At 31.4% G+C, this 17358-nt stretch overlaps 1 protein-coding gene across 5 annotated transcripts; it reads right to left on the bottom strand.

Moving 5' to 3' along the window:
• Nucleotides 1-2317: 2317 nt before the first annotated feature.
• Nucleotides 2318-8779, bottom strand: LOC125855321 (universal stress protein PHOS34). 5 transcript variants are annotated; one of them, XM_049535037.1, is made up of 6 exons: nucleotides 8647-8779; nucleotides 8334-8555; nucleotides 8081-8184; nucleotides 7156-7274; nucleotides 4704-4796; nucleotides 2318-2764 (listed from the first exon to the last, which is right to left on the bottom strand). In XM_049535037.1, exons 2-5 carry the CDS (start codon nucleotides 8542-8544, stop codon nucleotides 4718-4720), a joined length of 513 nt encoding a protein of 170 aa, XP_049390994.1. In that variant the 5' UTR covers nucleotides 8545-8555; nucleotides 8647-8779; the 3' UTR covers nucleotides 2318-2764; nucleotides 4704-4717. The 5 variants fall into 5 exon arrangements, with proteins under 5 accessions (XP_049390994.1, XP_049390995.1, XP_049390992.1 ...); XM_049535038.1 differs by having other exon boundaries at nucleotides 8626-8759; XM_049535035.1 differs by having other exon boundaries at nucleotides 8334-8730.
• Nucleotides 8780-17358: the final 8579 nt, after the last annotated feature.

Raw genomic sequence — 17358 nt, 5'->3', positions numbered from 1 at the left:
AGTATATATAGGACACCTCCAAGCCCTTCTTATCTCACCCCCATGCAGATGTGAGTTGGGGTGGTACGCAACACAAAGTAGAAATTGAAGAGGATAGAGTATACACAAATCTTATCCCTATCTTAAAGGTAGAGAGGTTTTTTTTTTTATAGATTCTCGATTCAAGGAAAAATAATCCAAAGCAATCCAGAAAAGAAGTACCGAAAATATAAGAAACAACATATACTAATAGTAACAGATCAGATACTACAACAAAATAATTAATACGATGAGTGGGGTACATACTAGAAACAACAAATAATAACATAAATTAAAGGACACGAAACTACAAGCGCAATATTATGACACCTACTAACCTTCAATCTTAATTTGTGTCTTCCACATCCTCCTATTTAAGATCATGCCCTAGATAAGCTGAAATTGTGTCATGTCTTGTCTAATCACATCTCCGCAATATTTTTTTATAGGCACAAGCGAATTTAGAATGAGTATCAACTTTTATGTTAACATTTTATTTTTGTATCTGTATATATGTGTATATATACTCAAAAGCAATGAATTTAGTTGAACACACAAAACTATCCCTAGATCCATTTCTGATTATATGTATGGAAGGGTGGAAGTAAAAGGCTAGACACGGATTCAATTTATTCGAATTCAATAATTTTTGCTCAAAATAATGTATTTATGTTAAGGAATTCATTGAATATGTACAAATATTAAATAAAAACTCAGTTATTATCAACATTAATAATTACGATTCTAAAAAAATCAGTATCCATAAAGCTGAAATCGTGACTTCTCCCTGATATATAGAAAAGGGTGTGATATTACTAGTGAGTGTCCAACATTTCACGTGAGCTTTTGATACATATAATTGATAATAATAATAATAATTATAGAGAAGCCAAAATAGAGTAAGGAAAGTCATACAAAGCTACAGAAAAGGGTAACAAAAGAAGACAAATGTAAAGGATACAGCGAAGCTCCAATGCTTCTGATTTATGTCGTTATTAGCCACTCTCACTTATTTTAACTCCAATTTGTCATTTGATAATATCATCGTCCATACATATTTTATCTATCAGTAACAGTCTCTCTATCTCCACAAGAGTCGGGATAAGATCTACATACACACTATCCTCCTCAAATCAACTTGTGAAATTACACTACATATTCATTCATACACATTTTATCTAATTCACCACTTGACAAATGCATATTAGCACGAATTCAAATTAAGTCAGGTTAATAAATTTCGGATACTTCGAAAAAAAATCTAAGAGGGGGATTTGATATTTTGGGTGTGTGAAGTGTTGAACAGAAGAGGCTCGTGAACCTTAGTTGGAAGACAAGTAGTGTTTTTTTGTCCATAAGCAAAAAAGATGCGGTGGTCACGAGGTTTCTTAATTATATATTAGCTAATCCATGTCATTAGTAATATTAAAAAACTAATCACACATGTAATAATGCACCATGTTTCTACTTCATTAAGATCTCTTGAACCTTTAACTATTAGTATTTTATTACTTAAAGCTTAAATTAAAGATAAACACATCCATCTTACGTAAAATTAAACTGATTTTTAAGATCCCAAAGATTAATTAACTTGACTTGGGTGTTTCTTGGGTGTTTCTTGAGGGGACCAACAAGTAATTATTTGTCTTTTACATCTTGAATCTCCACAGAGATTTTCCAAATATCTCTAAGATTATAAAGACTTTGAAATTCGATATATCGAGAAACTCATCCAAGAATCTCATTATTTGAATGTAGATACTGTATTTGTAATGCTTGTTTCTTCATCTTTTAATAACTCACTAGTTAGTAAGTACAATGGATGATTCATATATATAAATTTTATCCAAATATGTCTAAGATATATTCAAAGTTATTGTAGGGTGATGCAAGATCTGAAATCTCCATAGAACTAAGCATATTGCCCTATAAAACATCCAATCTTAGACAGGAGAAAAGCATTATTTTACAATAAAAAGCATCTTCTTTTGGGGAATGACATTGATTGTTTTTTGTACAAAAATGGAAAGCAAAGGCCAAAAACTCAAGACAAATCAGCCTTCTGTAATGTCAAGCTTTTTTTTCAATGATTAGGAGCTTAGCAGGGTCCACTGTGTTCACGAGACTCCTAACGGAGTCAAAATATGAAGAAGTAAATACACAACGTCAAATCCAGGTATTAATAGTGTAATTTTCAGTCGCCCTCTCTGGCTTCGCCCCTGGTCCCAACTCCCAACAATATGTGGGATTGCCAGTTGAAGGCCAGAAGGAGTGAAGGACCACCAGACTCAGATTTAACAAAAAAACAGCAAATCAGTTTCTCTTGGCTTCATCTGGTCATTTTCAATAAAAATGCACACTTGCAAGAATCCAATGAACAAAGAATAAAAAACATTGATTCATTATAGTGTAATTACAATAAAATGCAAGCTCTATTATCAAATACATTACGCGATTACATTGACACCCTTCACATCTTCACAGATAGTTCTTGCACTCTCACATGATGTAAATCTGCATAGTGTAAACAGCACATGTGGAAATACACAAACCAAGATCCAATCCACCTCTATAAATTAATGCAAAACACACATGATCTACAGCATAGAGACAGCCAGTCAAGCTTATTCCACTATACGACGACTATTATCTTGTTTGAACAAACACATTCCATGCATCTCATGAGCAACCCATAACTACAGCTTAAGGCTGATCATCCAAAGAAGACGGAATATAGCACCGAACCCTATGTAAAGACCAATACACCATCAGCATTGTCAATTTTGCAAGTTCAGAGAAATGGAGATCAAAAGGAAGAAAAAAGATAATGTTTGAGTATTGAAATCGACATTCTTTAACATCCACATCAACCACCTACCAAAATTCTAAAGGCATAGCTGGCCCCCAATACGGATAAACGAGAGATGCACTAAGTTGGTGACTAGCATAATAATAGTCTAATAATATTGAATCCTCACAGTATAAGCTTGTTTAGATGTGCTTTCCTACACATGTGATACATGATACATCAACAACCAGGTGTACAGTTGACAGATAAGAGGTTCAACACATCGCTGCGGGTGTGACACAAAAATAAAGCGAGGAGCTTCTAGATTGTTGGAGAAACAAGGGAAAAAAAAATTGCCTACAATATTATACTCCCTCCGTTCACTTTTACTTGTCACTATTTGACTTGCCACACCCATTAAGAAAATAATTATAGATATAGGTATTTTACCACACTATCCCTATTAAATGTTTAGTATTAGGTCTTGAAAAGAGATTTGGAAAATAGTATTTAATGCTAAGGGTAAAACATGGAAAAAAAATTATTTTTTCTTGATATGTCAAAAGTGACAAGTAAAAATGAAAATCTATTTTAGGAATAAGTGACAAGTAAAAGTGATTGGAGGGAGTATTTATGAGCAGGTACACAAATTGGCTTGATGTTANTTTAGTATTAGGTTTTGAAAAGAGATTTGGAAAATAGTATTTAATGCAAAAAAAAAAAATTGTTTTTTCTTGATATGTCAAAAGTGACAAGTAAAAATGAAAATCTATTTTAGGAATAAGTGACAAGTAAAAGTGATTGGAGGGAGTATTTATGAGCAGATACACAAATTGGCTTGATGTTAGACGTCCTAAGAAATTATTTCAGCAATGTAAAATGCTTCCCCAAGATTAAGCCCACCTCCACGAGAGAGGGAACAGGAATAACAAAACCAGAAAGTTAGGAAAGATAGTAGGTATGATGGAGTGATGGTTAGACAGGTTCTCGTATTAAAATGATGAAAGATATAATGGGGTGTTTATAAGGGTAGGAAATATGTTCATTGAGGAAACGAAATAGAAATCAATCCATGAGTAGTGTCGTTGGAATAAAAAGACAATCACAAAAAAAAAAAACTAATTTGGAACATTTTCTCCAAAAGATTGTGGATAATTGCACATCAAAAAAGATTGCTTCTACTAGCACAAATAAAAAGGTAAGTGGTGTCACTCAGCAGACAAAGGTGTGGCAACACAAATCTCAAGGACATTATCACCCCTGAATTGGCAACAGAAAAGTAGGCAAAAAAATTGAACAATTTCTAGGAATTCAATGCTCAGAGGAGAATCTCAGTACTCTTAACTACCGTGAGGAAAAAGAAGAGAGTAAAAACTTCCCCTAACAGTTATTGAAAACTAAAAATTTGGAGAGACTCCAAAATTATGAAGAAACAGTAGAAAAGTAATTTTCTGGAATGTTTTGCTTGAAAAATTTCAAAAAAGAATGATCCGAATAGTAGTCAGAAGAACAATGCCTCCAAAATGATGAATGAAAGAGATACGTAGTCATCAAAGCAGTCACCAAATACAAGCATTGTGGTGAGAATGGTCCAGAGAGATAGAGAATAGGAAACTTACAAAAGAATAAAAGACTTCAATCTGACAGGTTGCATTACGCATAAGACCACCACAGATAGACGGAAGTTATTTAAGCCACTAAGAAGACTGTAGAGGTTCAAGTACTATTTGAAAAGAGACAGAAAGAAAAAGTTACTTGTTGAAATTGGTCTATTAACAACTTAAAGAAGACTCCTTGTATAAGAATTTGAACATCATGAAACAAGGGAGTATATATTTCACAGTGTTAAAGGGAGAGAAGAGGGCAAATGCTAAACAAGAAGCAACAACACACGTACCTGGAATATTCGCATCAAGGAGTGGCCTTAACAATAATTACTGGACACTGTGCATGGTTTGTGCAGTAGTTGCTTACACTCCCCAGAAACATCCTGTTTAAATTTTAAATTGGTGAAATACACGTCTCTGTTAAAGAAGTGATCATGTATGATCTAATAACTATATAATCTGGTGAAAAATACTTCTAGACTTCAGATTGGAAATAAACAACACAATTAAATAAAGATCCATATCCATCAATTACAGATTTTCTGGTAATGGTCAAAGTACAATTTCAGAAACAAGTATAAATGAAGTTGAAGCCAGAGGCAAAGAGACCTTTTCTGTAGCAGGCTGAATAGAAACCCACTTGCCTCCACAACTGCAGCTCTTAATTTATTACTCATTTACTTGTTGCCAGCTCTACTTAGTCTATGAATAGAACTGTAAATTAAGGCACATTTTTATCAGCAGTACTTCATTTAAGATGGTTCTAACTTTCTGATGAAGTTTAAGATACCTAATTAAGTAACTTATCAACAAACAAAAAAGTACATAACAGAGCAACTTCCTCATTGGTTTTCTAAAAAAAACAACACTTTAAGTGATTGCCTCCAGATGATATCATCATTCCACGATAAAATAACACATATTAACTGCTATATGCCTGGATATGAGGGAGCTGCGAATTCTAGGCCGCATTAAAGACCTTTTAGGACCATAGCCAATTCGAAAAGTAGATACAAAGGGAAACTACACCAGTAAGAGTTAAGCAGGGTAAGAATATGCTTCCTTCAAAAATTTCCACTAAAGTAAATTTAATGCTTAACTAATGAAATTGTGTTGGAATTACCAATACAACAAGGGGTTCAGCTCCATCTGTTTTTTTTTTTTTATAACCGAGAAATCCATCTGTGATGGCCGCCCTTTAGACAAATCACAGCCTTCTAAACTCAGTGGATAATGGGCCCGTCCCTCTACCCTTCTCCACTTAAATACCGGGCTTCGCTTCACATGGTGTGGGTCTTGAACCTGCGACCTAAGTCACAAATCCTCCACCTTTTGCCACTCGAGCTAGGCCTTGGGGGCCATCTACTATCTGTTTTAGCTATACAAGCTTATACTAAATTGCCATTTTTTGGTATCCACAGTCTATTGCAGCATTTTGAACAGTTAGTAATTGGTAATCAATCAATATATCAATTAGCTACACCTCAGTCTAAAACTAGTCAGGTCAACTGTATGAATCCCCTGCAACAATTTTTATATTATTCGAGAAACTTTCATGCCAATACTAAATAATTTGACTTCAGAACAAATTAGGGGTTCTTTAAAAATTAAAGGTTCTAAATCTCTCACACATCCAAAAAGACCCCTGAAGAAACAACAAACTTAATGCAAGTATAACAATGACAACTACCATTACTCTAGAGACCAACAAGTTAGTTTTAGAGATACATCATCTCACAAAAATCTCTCTTTTTCAACGACAACATGAAATCATCTACAAGCATTAGCAGGTCAGCAGCACAAAAGCAGGTTTCTACTCATGCTAAATGGAATTGTTGATTCCTGTGATTGATTCACAAGAATGGCATATAAGCAACTAGTCGCATCTTCAAAGGGCAATTTTAGAATAATGTCCTAAGGATTGCACATAAAGTATGATGCTAGCTAAGTGTTTCTCCTCTTTCACACGTACTAGGAAAGGAAAAAGCTCTTGCAGTTGGATGAGAAAAGCAACTAAAGTTAATGCTTGTTAAGCAACATATATGCCTTAAAATTTAGGGACAATGAGCTAGTTGAATCATGTGAGCATTCTCATAGAAGCATTAGGCCATCAGTTAACCACAATATTCAGGTTGCTTTGCTGACTAAAGTGGTGGAGATCCTAAACTACATCCACTTACTGAGATGCTCAAAATATTTAGACTACAGAACTGTTCAGAATAATGTTAAAAACAACTGATTTACGACCTCAACAAAACTCATGCTCATTACATGATGAATCAGTGTTGTCAAAGGCACGCTTAAGCCCTAAAGCGAGTCTCAAAACATGTTGAGCACTTCATATCGCTTAATGTGTGGTTCAATGTCGTCATCAAGGTTCTAAGGCATACTTTCCTTGTCAATGACCCTCCTCTGAAGAGGCGACACTAAACAATTGATTTCACTTTATCGTAAAAAAATCCAATTTTTTGTTCATATATTTGTCCTACATACTTATAATTACTAGTCTTGACTAAACATGTTTAATTTTGTATTATTTCTCCCTTCGCGCATCTTTTCATTAAATGCCCCACACTTTATTTGCGCTTAATGCCCCAATGGACATTAGAGCTTTTTTGCGCATTTTTGCTTTTGATAACACTGTGTTGAATGCAAAACCATCTACACATGCCTTAGGTAAAGAGTGTCATCTAGTCAGAGTAAATCAACAACAGCAACATCCATCAGGTTGAGAATTTGTACCTTTTAATGGGGCCAAAAGCACGGGAACCCATCACTAGCAAATCAGCATTCATTTCTTCAACAGCATCACAAATTTTCTCCTTTGGATCCCCAATAACTACTTGGGTCTTAACGTTTGCCTGATACAGATAGACACCGTTCCCCATCAATTAAAATAGAAAGATAGAACACCAATAATGATTTCTGTGACGCCATATTAGGCTTCTATTTTGCTTTCTAATATATTTTAGCATTTCCCAGTGACTGAATTACCAGCATGTCATATCAAAGGTTACAAATTGAAAACATATTAAGCAAAACATCAATGTCATTGCAGCAATATGGATGCCACGGTGGACTCAAATTGCTAATGCAGGAAACGTAAAGAAAACATAAAGTAGATCAGAAGCACCAATCAACACCAAGATCACTAGTACCTTCTCTTAGAATTTATGTTGCACTCTTTTTATTTTGAGAAGGCACCAAAATTATGATATCAATACATTTCTATACAAGTTCCTTAATTTCTTATATAGTTCAAGATCGTTAAAATATTCAAATCTAAACTTTGATGAGATGCTTTCTCTATAAAACTACCTGTTCAACTATTACTTTGATATTTTCTTCCACTATTATTACCACAAAATGAACTCTCCATGTGCAGGGACGGATTCTATTTAAGCTTTATGGGTTCAAACTTTTTAGGCTCTTAGCATTGAACCCGCTATATTTTTTAAGTTATGAGTTCATATCTACTAGTTATTGCATTTTCAGTACATTTTTACACAAAAATTTATACTCCGCATCAAAAGTACTGGTAATGAATTGCATCCAGCCGCCCATAGCGTCGTATATAAAACGAGACGAAGTGAACATGTAAGCTGTGTAACTTCAAGATAACATTCATATATAGCAAACGGGAAGTGAGAAGGATTATCAAGCTCACATTTTTATTAGCACAAATCTCAAGAGCATGGTCTAAAATGGCCTGTGTGATCCGCTTTTGATGTGCCTCAATTGCAGCAGTAAACGCAGGCACCTCAATATCACCTGCTAATCTCCACAATTTAGTACTAATTAACAAAAAAAATGTGAATTCCAAACAATCAAATCAATCAATATGTCCATTCCATAATTCAAAACATACCCATCAAGCAAAATGAACGAAAACACAAAAACAACAAGAAATTAGACTTAACTGGGGCCACCAAAAGGGATACCTCCAGGGTTAAGACCAGCAGCGATAGACGGCGGAGATTGAACATGGAGAATCACAATGGACCCTTGTGATTCTTGAGAATCGGGATCATGGGGTTTGAGCTTAATGTTGTCTAGAGTCCAATTCAAGGCGTTCATGCTCTCTTCACTGCCGTCGACGGAAACGATCACACAGTTCAACTTTCCGGCCATGGTTTTTGTTTCTGTAAATTCGAGCAAATTAAGAACTGGGTAATACTTAGAATCAAAAAAAAGTTGTGAAAATTATAGTACTTATGAAGAAATGAAACCGACTGTATTGATTTGATCCTGAAATTCTTCGAGTTTGTGGTTAGTTTTTAGCTGCAAGTTTCAACAATCCATCGTTTTCATCTCTTTCGTGTCAGCCTGGTAGGATGTACAAAAATATATCCTCTAATATTAATATTAGTTATATTAAAATTATTTCTAGAAAAAATTACTCTTCTTTACAAATATTACTGTGGAAAAGATGTAGAAATTTTTTTTTAATAGGAGAATTATGTATTTAAGAATTTAAAATTATTTGTATTACTAATATCATGTATTTTGATGAGATATATCAAATAAAATATTAGGAATACGCAAAGTTAATGCATACATTATTTTTTCTAATATATTTTACTATCAAATAACTCATTAGTGGTAAATTTGTGATGGACATTCATCTCGTTCCTTTTTTGAGAGAGAGAATCATAGTAGGGGACGAAATCGAGTTTGTGTTTTTTGGGCTTATGCAAAGATTTTCCAATGGGATAATTGACTTCCTCCCTTCATCCTTCTATTTAAGTAGGAGGAAAAAGATTTTTACGTTTTATGGTCTGAATTCAACGTAATTCAACGTATACGTTAAAGAAAAGTGTAAGAATGAAAAAATCTCGTAAAGAATAACAAAATCAAATCTACCACAAATTTCAAGGGGAACATGATATTTCTAGATTTAATTAACTAATAAAAAGTTGAGCAATTTTCACATATACCAAACATAAAAATTATATTTGTATGTTATAGCTATAGTTTGCATAATTGCGCTTCATGGCTATTAATATGTATATTTCACTATACATATACAAAAGAAGCAATTGTATAATCTGTTTCGGTATACATATACAAAAGAATCAATTGTATAAAGCGAGAAAGAGAGAAAAACAAAAGAAAACTGGGCAGGGGAAAATTTGTATGTGTATAATCATAAGTGTATAGGACGAAAATATATGTATTTGTATATACAATTTTATCTCGCTTTATACAAACACAACGCAATGTATACATTTTATTTGTATAAAGTGAGAGAAGCGAGTGAGAGTGGCAAGCGCGATCTGAGAGAGTGGCCAGTGAGATCTGAGAGAGGGGAACGAAAATATATGTATATATACAATTTTTTTCTCACTTTATACAAACACAAATGCATTTTATACATTTGTATTTGTATAAAAGCGAGAGAGGTGAGGGAGAGATTGGTGAGAGTGGCGAGCGATAAACCTAGGGAGAGAGGCGAATGGCAACAATTTGCTACGGGTTACAATTAAATCAAATTGTGGTTATGATATTTAATTTGAATTAATAGTTTGCTATTATATACAATTTTTCCTAAAAAGTAAAAAGTTCTTGTATGGATATGTTACAATGGGCCGTGACATACACAAAAAAAGGAAAACTTTCGCAAATAGCCACTAAATAATGCTCCATAGTTATAGTTTGCTAATTACAATTTATAGCTACATGTTAGAGGGAGGAGAGAGGCGAGCGAGATTGAGAGAGAGAGGAGAAATGAGCGAGATTGGGAGAGGGAGGAGAGAGGCGAGCGAGAGAGGGAAAAGAGTGGAGAGAGGCTAATTGTGTTTGTATATTTGTCATACAATTGTATATGTATAATTTGTATTTATACATGTATAACAGAGGCGAAAGGAGAGAGGCACACATAATTATAGCTAAAAAGAGGTTGTGAGTGGTAATTAATTCAAACTATAACTATATTAACTAATTAACTAGTATATATTTACTTATTCGCGTAATTTCCCTCAAAAAATATAGAGTTCCATATTCATTTGGACTTGTAACCTCAATATGGGCTTCTTCTTTCAGTGTCAAGAGGGCTCTTTTAGCCCAAAAACATTTTAGTATCAGCCCACTCTTTGTCTCTTTAACAATTCTTTTTCTTTTGATATCCACTATTCAAGATACACACGTAGTTTAATTTGATTAATTTGAATTCGTGTCATATAATTTTTTTAAAAGAAGTAGGTTTTCGAATCTAAAGGTATGTACAAACACCTTTTACTGGTTAATTTTTTTTAATTATCTTTGTTTTATTTGTTGTTTTGGAGCAAACAGGCAAGGAGAAAAAGAAAGAAGTAACATATTCCCTAGGATCAAGAATCCAACCCCAATAAAATAAAAGTTGTCTCTTTCTTTGATGTATTATACAACAATGTCTCTTAAGCACATCTTCACCACAAAGCAACATACACATGCACTTTAATGCAAACCTAGTACTATGTTTAACCGCAATATTGTAGTCTGATTAAATTTAATTTGCGTATTGCAAGGGTCATTTCTAGGAGCGATGTTTTCAATAAGATCTTTGCTCAAACTCGAAACTCTAATTGATGTTGAATTCTTTTGATCAATAAATTTGTTTGTTTCAACTTTCAACCCATGCCCATTGGCTTCAAAACCAAGGTAGCTTTTCCATGTACTACCATCAAACTTTCATCTATATTTACAAACTGTTTGAATATTACAATGTTCAATTTGTGTTTACTCCAACTTCACATTTTTTTAATCCACAAGATAAAGTTTTGAATTATTATACTTGAGAAAAATAAATTATGTAATCAATTGTCACATCAGTCGGCACAAATGTGACGTTTATGATAAAGTTTTAGTTATGGTCAGCACTATTATCAAGCTGCAACTTTTAAAAAATTATAAAAATGAAATAATTTCAAGTCTATAACGATAGAGTTGTTAGTACTTCTTTATTCTCAATCAAATAATACTGATTCAAGCCTTGGGTATAGGAAGCCTTTGAAATGTACTCCAAATGCAAATTCAAATTTAATGAGGCTCTAATACAAATATCAATCACCGAATGAGAATACAGAAGAAATAACAACACGTCAAATTTGGAATTTCCATTGGTGCGTACGTCCTTTCAAGTGTTTGCCCGTCAAAATAGAAGAAGCATAGACAAACTTTATTAAAAGTCTTTGTGTACATATTCAACGCAAAGACCTTTAGAAGCAAAGCATGTTTAATTCTGCCTTTCTTCTATGAGTACTCTTCTTCTATGTAGTATTTCTTTTTCTCATCAATGTGTTAGGTATCTTCCTTCTTCAAGCCAACTTCTTTGTGGCTTATGTTTGTGAGCACAATATATACATAATAAACTATGTACTATTAAAAATTATTAATAACAAGAAAGACAATGAACAATTTGGTGTGTGGGAGATGCATGCAACTTGCAACCACAACAAGCATGGATTGTGACACATCAAGATCTTTAAAAAAAATAAAAAATTATAGTGTCTGGATCAGCTTGCGTACATCTCAATTAATTTTACGATGAACTCGTTACCTTCCATCGATATAATGTATTAGTAACTCTCCATCCATCAAGACTTGAATAGCTAGATGGAGAAAATCGACTAGTATCTTTGTCTCTGCTGAAAATTGAACCTGAAATAAAACCTCAATTTTCAAACATTTCATTAATCACTACATCACACCTTATTTCCATTACTTATTTGAGGAGGAAAACATGTCTTACCCTTGTTATTTGAGGTCTAAGATATATTTGGTAAGTGTATTGAAAGTATTAAGATTTTAAATTAATGAATATATTTGGTAATATTTATATTTTAAGGACAATTATGTACTTGAAAGTTGAAACATATTGTTGTTTACTTAACTTATAGATTCGCCTGCCCACTCTATAATTAATTTTAATATTTGAATTAAACTTTAAAGGAGACTCGTGGTGAGCAAATAGTAACATGCTTGTGAGAATCAAATTATTGTAATTTGAATGAATTACCCACTAATTAATTCTCACTCTCTAACCTACTCAATTATGAGATCTAGGAAGCATTTGACATGGAGCAAAATATTTTCTTGAAGAAATCGTGAATTTTTAAGTTTATTTTTAGTATTTTATAAGTAAATAAAAAGTATTAATTTAAAATATTTATATATAATTTAGGGAAATGCTACTGGGAGTGGAGAGACAGGGGTCATGGAGCGGTGGGTTGTGGGGGGTGGGCAAGGGGCGGAGCCAGCTTTGAATTAGGGGGGTTGGATGAACCCCTTCGTCAGAAATTATAGTACTATTTATATACGGTTATAACTATTCTTTATGAATATATAGTAGATGTTGAACCCTTTCAGCTAGTTCATGTGTTAAGTTTTTCATATTTTAAACTTTTTTTTTGTGATAATCCTGATTTTGCCCATTGGATTGGAGGTGTTGGAGTGGGAAAGAGACAATGAACTTGAAATGTCACTGGTGAAACTCGTTTTTCTTATTTCTATTTTTCTAATTTAAAAAAACTTGTCTTTCAACAACAAATATCATCCAATAATATCTGGACTAGCCATATATATGAAGGAAAATTATTTTCTTCCATTTTATTAAATTTCAGTTTTGTTGCAAATGTAACAATCACATGAAAGAAAAATCTTATACCACTTAATAACCACGGAGCAAAAATGATAAAATAAATATTCTATTTTACAATTTTAAATGTACATTTTTTTTGATAATTTTAAATGTACATGCGTGTGCTGTACATAGATACTTTTCCTAAATTGATTGCGTAATAGTACAAATTAAAGTTTTAACATACTATCGAAAATTATTCTTGATATTGACCCCCACTACTTTTTTTTTCTTTTATAAAAAAAGTAATTTAATTATAAGTATATATATGTATGTCACTTCAACATTTTGAAGAGTTATTTTATTATATGGTCCTAATTTTGAAGAGCTAGTTATTATTTTGGCTAATAACATAATTGAAAAGTTCATTAAATTGACCCTCTGCCCACTTTTTCCCCCCTTTGATGGGATAATATATATACCACCTCAATGTTTTGAAAAGCTAGTTATATATTGTGGTGAAAATAACATTTTTCCCCTTATATTCTAAAAAAATCTAAATAGATCATTTTCATGTTTTGATGTTTCAATTTAAAAGATACATAAATTATTTAATAAAGGTGTTAATTAAGTGGACGCTAAATATATGTTAGACTATTCAAAACATAATATCAAAGATTGTAGTGCGATAAGATAGAATTTCCTCACTCTCATGCAAAATTTTGTATTTGCCCGAGAAAAGATCGTGATAGAAAACAATTTTTTTTCTCTTCTTCAAATTCCCTTTCCTTCACTATAAATTGATTAGCCCATCTCAATATTGATTTATTATTGAAATAATTTGAATAAAAAATTTTTTGTCAATAGTTTTGTTGTATAGATTTACAATGTGTTATTAAATAACAAGGGTGAGATGATTTTACTTCAATTTGTTTTATTCAAGGATTGACTAACATATTATTTATAATTAATAAAAATAGATTCTCATTTAATAGGTCTTAAACTGTTGCGTGAATTCAGTTATCAAACAACAAACATGAATAATAATATAATCAATGCAATTTTATAAATGGAGTTTAAAATTAATAAAATATATACATATGTTATTCTATCTACGAGATAGATCTAAATTGATATTGATTACTCAAAAAAAATAAAATTATATACAACTCATAAAATGGACCAATAGAAAGGTGATTGTATATTCCATTTTGATTGGCCATGGTGTCATTTTTAAGAATTAATTCAAGTTTGAAAAATCACAAATTAACAGTATTCTGAGTGATAATAATAGGGGAGAAAATATGTGTAATTTGAATGACACATAAGTCAAGAGCATAGAAAACGATAATTAGCCAAAAAATAAAAGTCATGGCTATCATCATCTAAAATTTGGAAGGACAACCCTATTGCTTGTCATTTGGTTTATGTTATTTTTACACAAACTCAACGGTTTTTCTTTTGTTCTTTTCTTAAATCTTTTTAATTTTTTTTTCTTTTAACCATTTCCCAATATTTTCTTTATTTTTTTAGAAAAAGAATGGTGAAATTCAGAATTAAATTTAAGCAAATTTTTAATTTTATTTTTTAAAAATTGAACTTATTATATATTTAAAAGACCATATTAATATCACATTTATAATTACATTATCGAAAATTAATTGACTTTCAAATTTTAATATTGTTATTATTACAGTTGGATGGTTTATTGGCGAGAAGCAGATTCTGAATTTTAAATTTATTTGAACCATAATTTTTTTTGTTTATTAGGTTCTTGATAGATTATTTATACATTTTTTTTGTTAGAAAAATATTAAAATATTGATTATGAAAAAAAAAAGGAAAATAATAACAAACTATATAATAAAAAATATCTCAAAACAATTTTATTTCAACCCAACTAGAATGTAAATTAGTGTTGAGATTTCACAATCATTTTCAAACACATGCACTCATAACCGAAAGTAAAAACTTCACAAAAGACAACTCCTTTTATAGGCAAGAAACTAAGACATTTTTTTAGTAGGCACAAAATTATTTTTGGATTAGGCATCATATATATCCCGTATGGAGAGGTGTGCAAATCGATCCATTTTGCCTTTGATCTTATTTCTCTTGTATGCAAAACTATTCTGTTTTATTAATTACCCGTGAGCTCAACAAAAAAATAATTCAATACAAGAAGAGAAAAAAAGAGTTGTTTCTGATCAATGTAAGACTAATTTTGTCTTTATACAAGAAAAAAGAATAATGAACGCATAAGAGTTGTATTTTTTTTTATCAAAACAAAAGGACAAGAAAAGAAATATTCAAACAAATTTTTAAAAACAACTATAAAGATCGGATTTATGCTACTAAATTTTGTCCAATTCGTAACTTCTATGATATATATCTCTATTATCGATGATGGCAAGTAAGTACACTCATTTTCCACCATTATTAGGGGATGGAGATAGGGCATTGTAAAACGGCTCATCTCTCTCTAGATAATTTTTTTTTTTTTATGTATATATAATATTATTGAATCTCCTTAATTTTGTTTTGGTCTAATTACCTTTTTATATATATTTTTTTGAATTCCACCACTAATATTACAAGTATTTTATAAGACGTATGGAATTAAAAAAAAAAGAAGACAATTTGATGGCCCTCTTTATTTTATTAAATTTAGATATGAACATGGAATTTTGGAAGAATATGTGATAATTTTATGGAACTTGATTTTTGTTTAGAAAAAGGAATGTTAAAAGAATAGGAATATTAAAATTCCATTTGTAGTAAATAGTGTGTACAAATTGGTGGGTAATCCATCACATTCAATTGTCGGTGGCACACGTACTACTAATTGTCACAACTAAATAATATTCAATTTTCAAAGTCTTTATCATAGTCCAATGTTTTTGTAGAAACAAAGTTTTAATAGAATATTAATAGAAAAAAAATTGAAACATACATCATTAGGTTAAAGATTTATTTTCAATTTTGTAGTGCTCAACGAATTAGCTTTAGATGTATTTAAACGCATCTCTCCTTTTTAATCATTCAACATCATAATTTAATGGTTTAATTAATTTGATTTGTATCAATTAAAGTTATTAGACGATGTACTTTTATACCATGTAAGTTAAAGACTCATATAAAAGTTTTTCTACATCAATATTATAAATATCTTGAATCGTTATTTAGCTGAATGTTCATTTCAAAATAAATAAATAAAAAATTTCCATTTTTACATCCGACTCCATAGAAGTAAAGGTCAGTTTTATCTTCTCTGATCCTTACTGCTCCCAAAGACAGAACTCTTAGCGATGCTTTGATTAGTAATCTTTCGTATTCCATTTAATATTATCATCTAAAAAACATCACTTCGTATTGTTATAAAATTAGACTTATCAAAAAAAATATTTTTTTGATATCGAAAAATGATATAGCATGACAAATCAATTAAAATGTCAACTTCATATGCTATATCATCACTAGATCACTCTACATTCTTCCTCAAACTACCATTCTAAACCACCACAACCACCTCATCCCTTATAAAAAAAAACACAAAAGGTGATGTGGAGCTGATATGGCATACCAAGTTGACANATTGATATCGAAAAATAATGTAGCATGACAAATCAATTAAAATGTCAACTTCATATATCATATCATCACTAGATCACTCTACATTCTTCCTCAAACTACCATTCTAAACCACCACAACCACCTCATCCCTTATAAAAAAAAACACAAAAGGTGATGTGGAGCTGATATGGCATACCAAGTTGACATTATATCCAATTTGGTTAGTGCCATATCAACTTTCAAGAACAGAAAATGATTATTTTCATCATACAAGATAGAATTTAATGATGTTTGAATGACAAAAAATAATAATTATGATTTTTTATATGATCATTAAATAAAAACTATATCAACAAAGAACATGTCAAACTTAACAAACGTACAAACAAACATCAATAAACAATAAAATCTTAAACATGATCAAAATAATTGATAATTAATTTTGAAATATTTGTTTACTAATTCATCGAAAAGTTTATGGTAAACCATTAATGAAAGTGCTACTATTATAAATAGAAATAAAATATTTGGTCTAACGTTAAATGAAAGTCGGCATTTTATTTAGAATAATAAAATCCCGGTTCAACCGGTGAGCATTTGAACCGGTTCAAAAAACTCCGGTTGGAATATTTAGATGAGCCAAGGGTTCACGTCTCTCGATGCCTGAGGACAAAAGGGACAAAATTCTTTTCCTCAACGATCAATTTCTTATACTCCTCAAAGAATTAATATTTTATACTTTAAACCCTATAATTATTCTTATTTTCACACTGTACGCCTATTATTTAGTTTCCTTTTTCAATTTTCCCCTAAAC

The sequence above is a fragment of the Solanum stenotomum genome, chromosome 2 (assembly GCF_019186545.1).
Source record: "Solanum stenotomum isolate F172 chromosome 2, ASM1918654v1, whole genome shotgun sequence".
NCBI classification, from domain to species: Eukaryota; Viridiplantae; Streptophyta; class Magnoliopsida; order Solanales; family Solanaceae; genus Solanum; species Solanum stenotomum.
The sequence above is the reverse complement of the archived record's forward strand: the minus strand, read 5'-3'. Positions and strand labels throughout refer to the sequence as shown.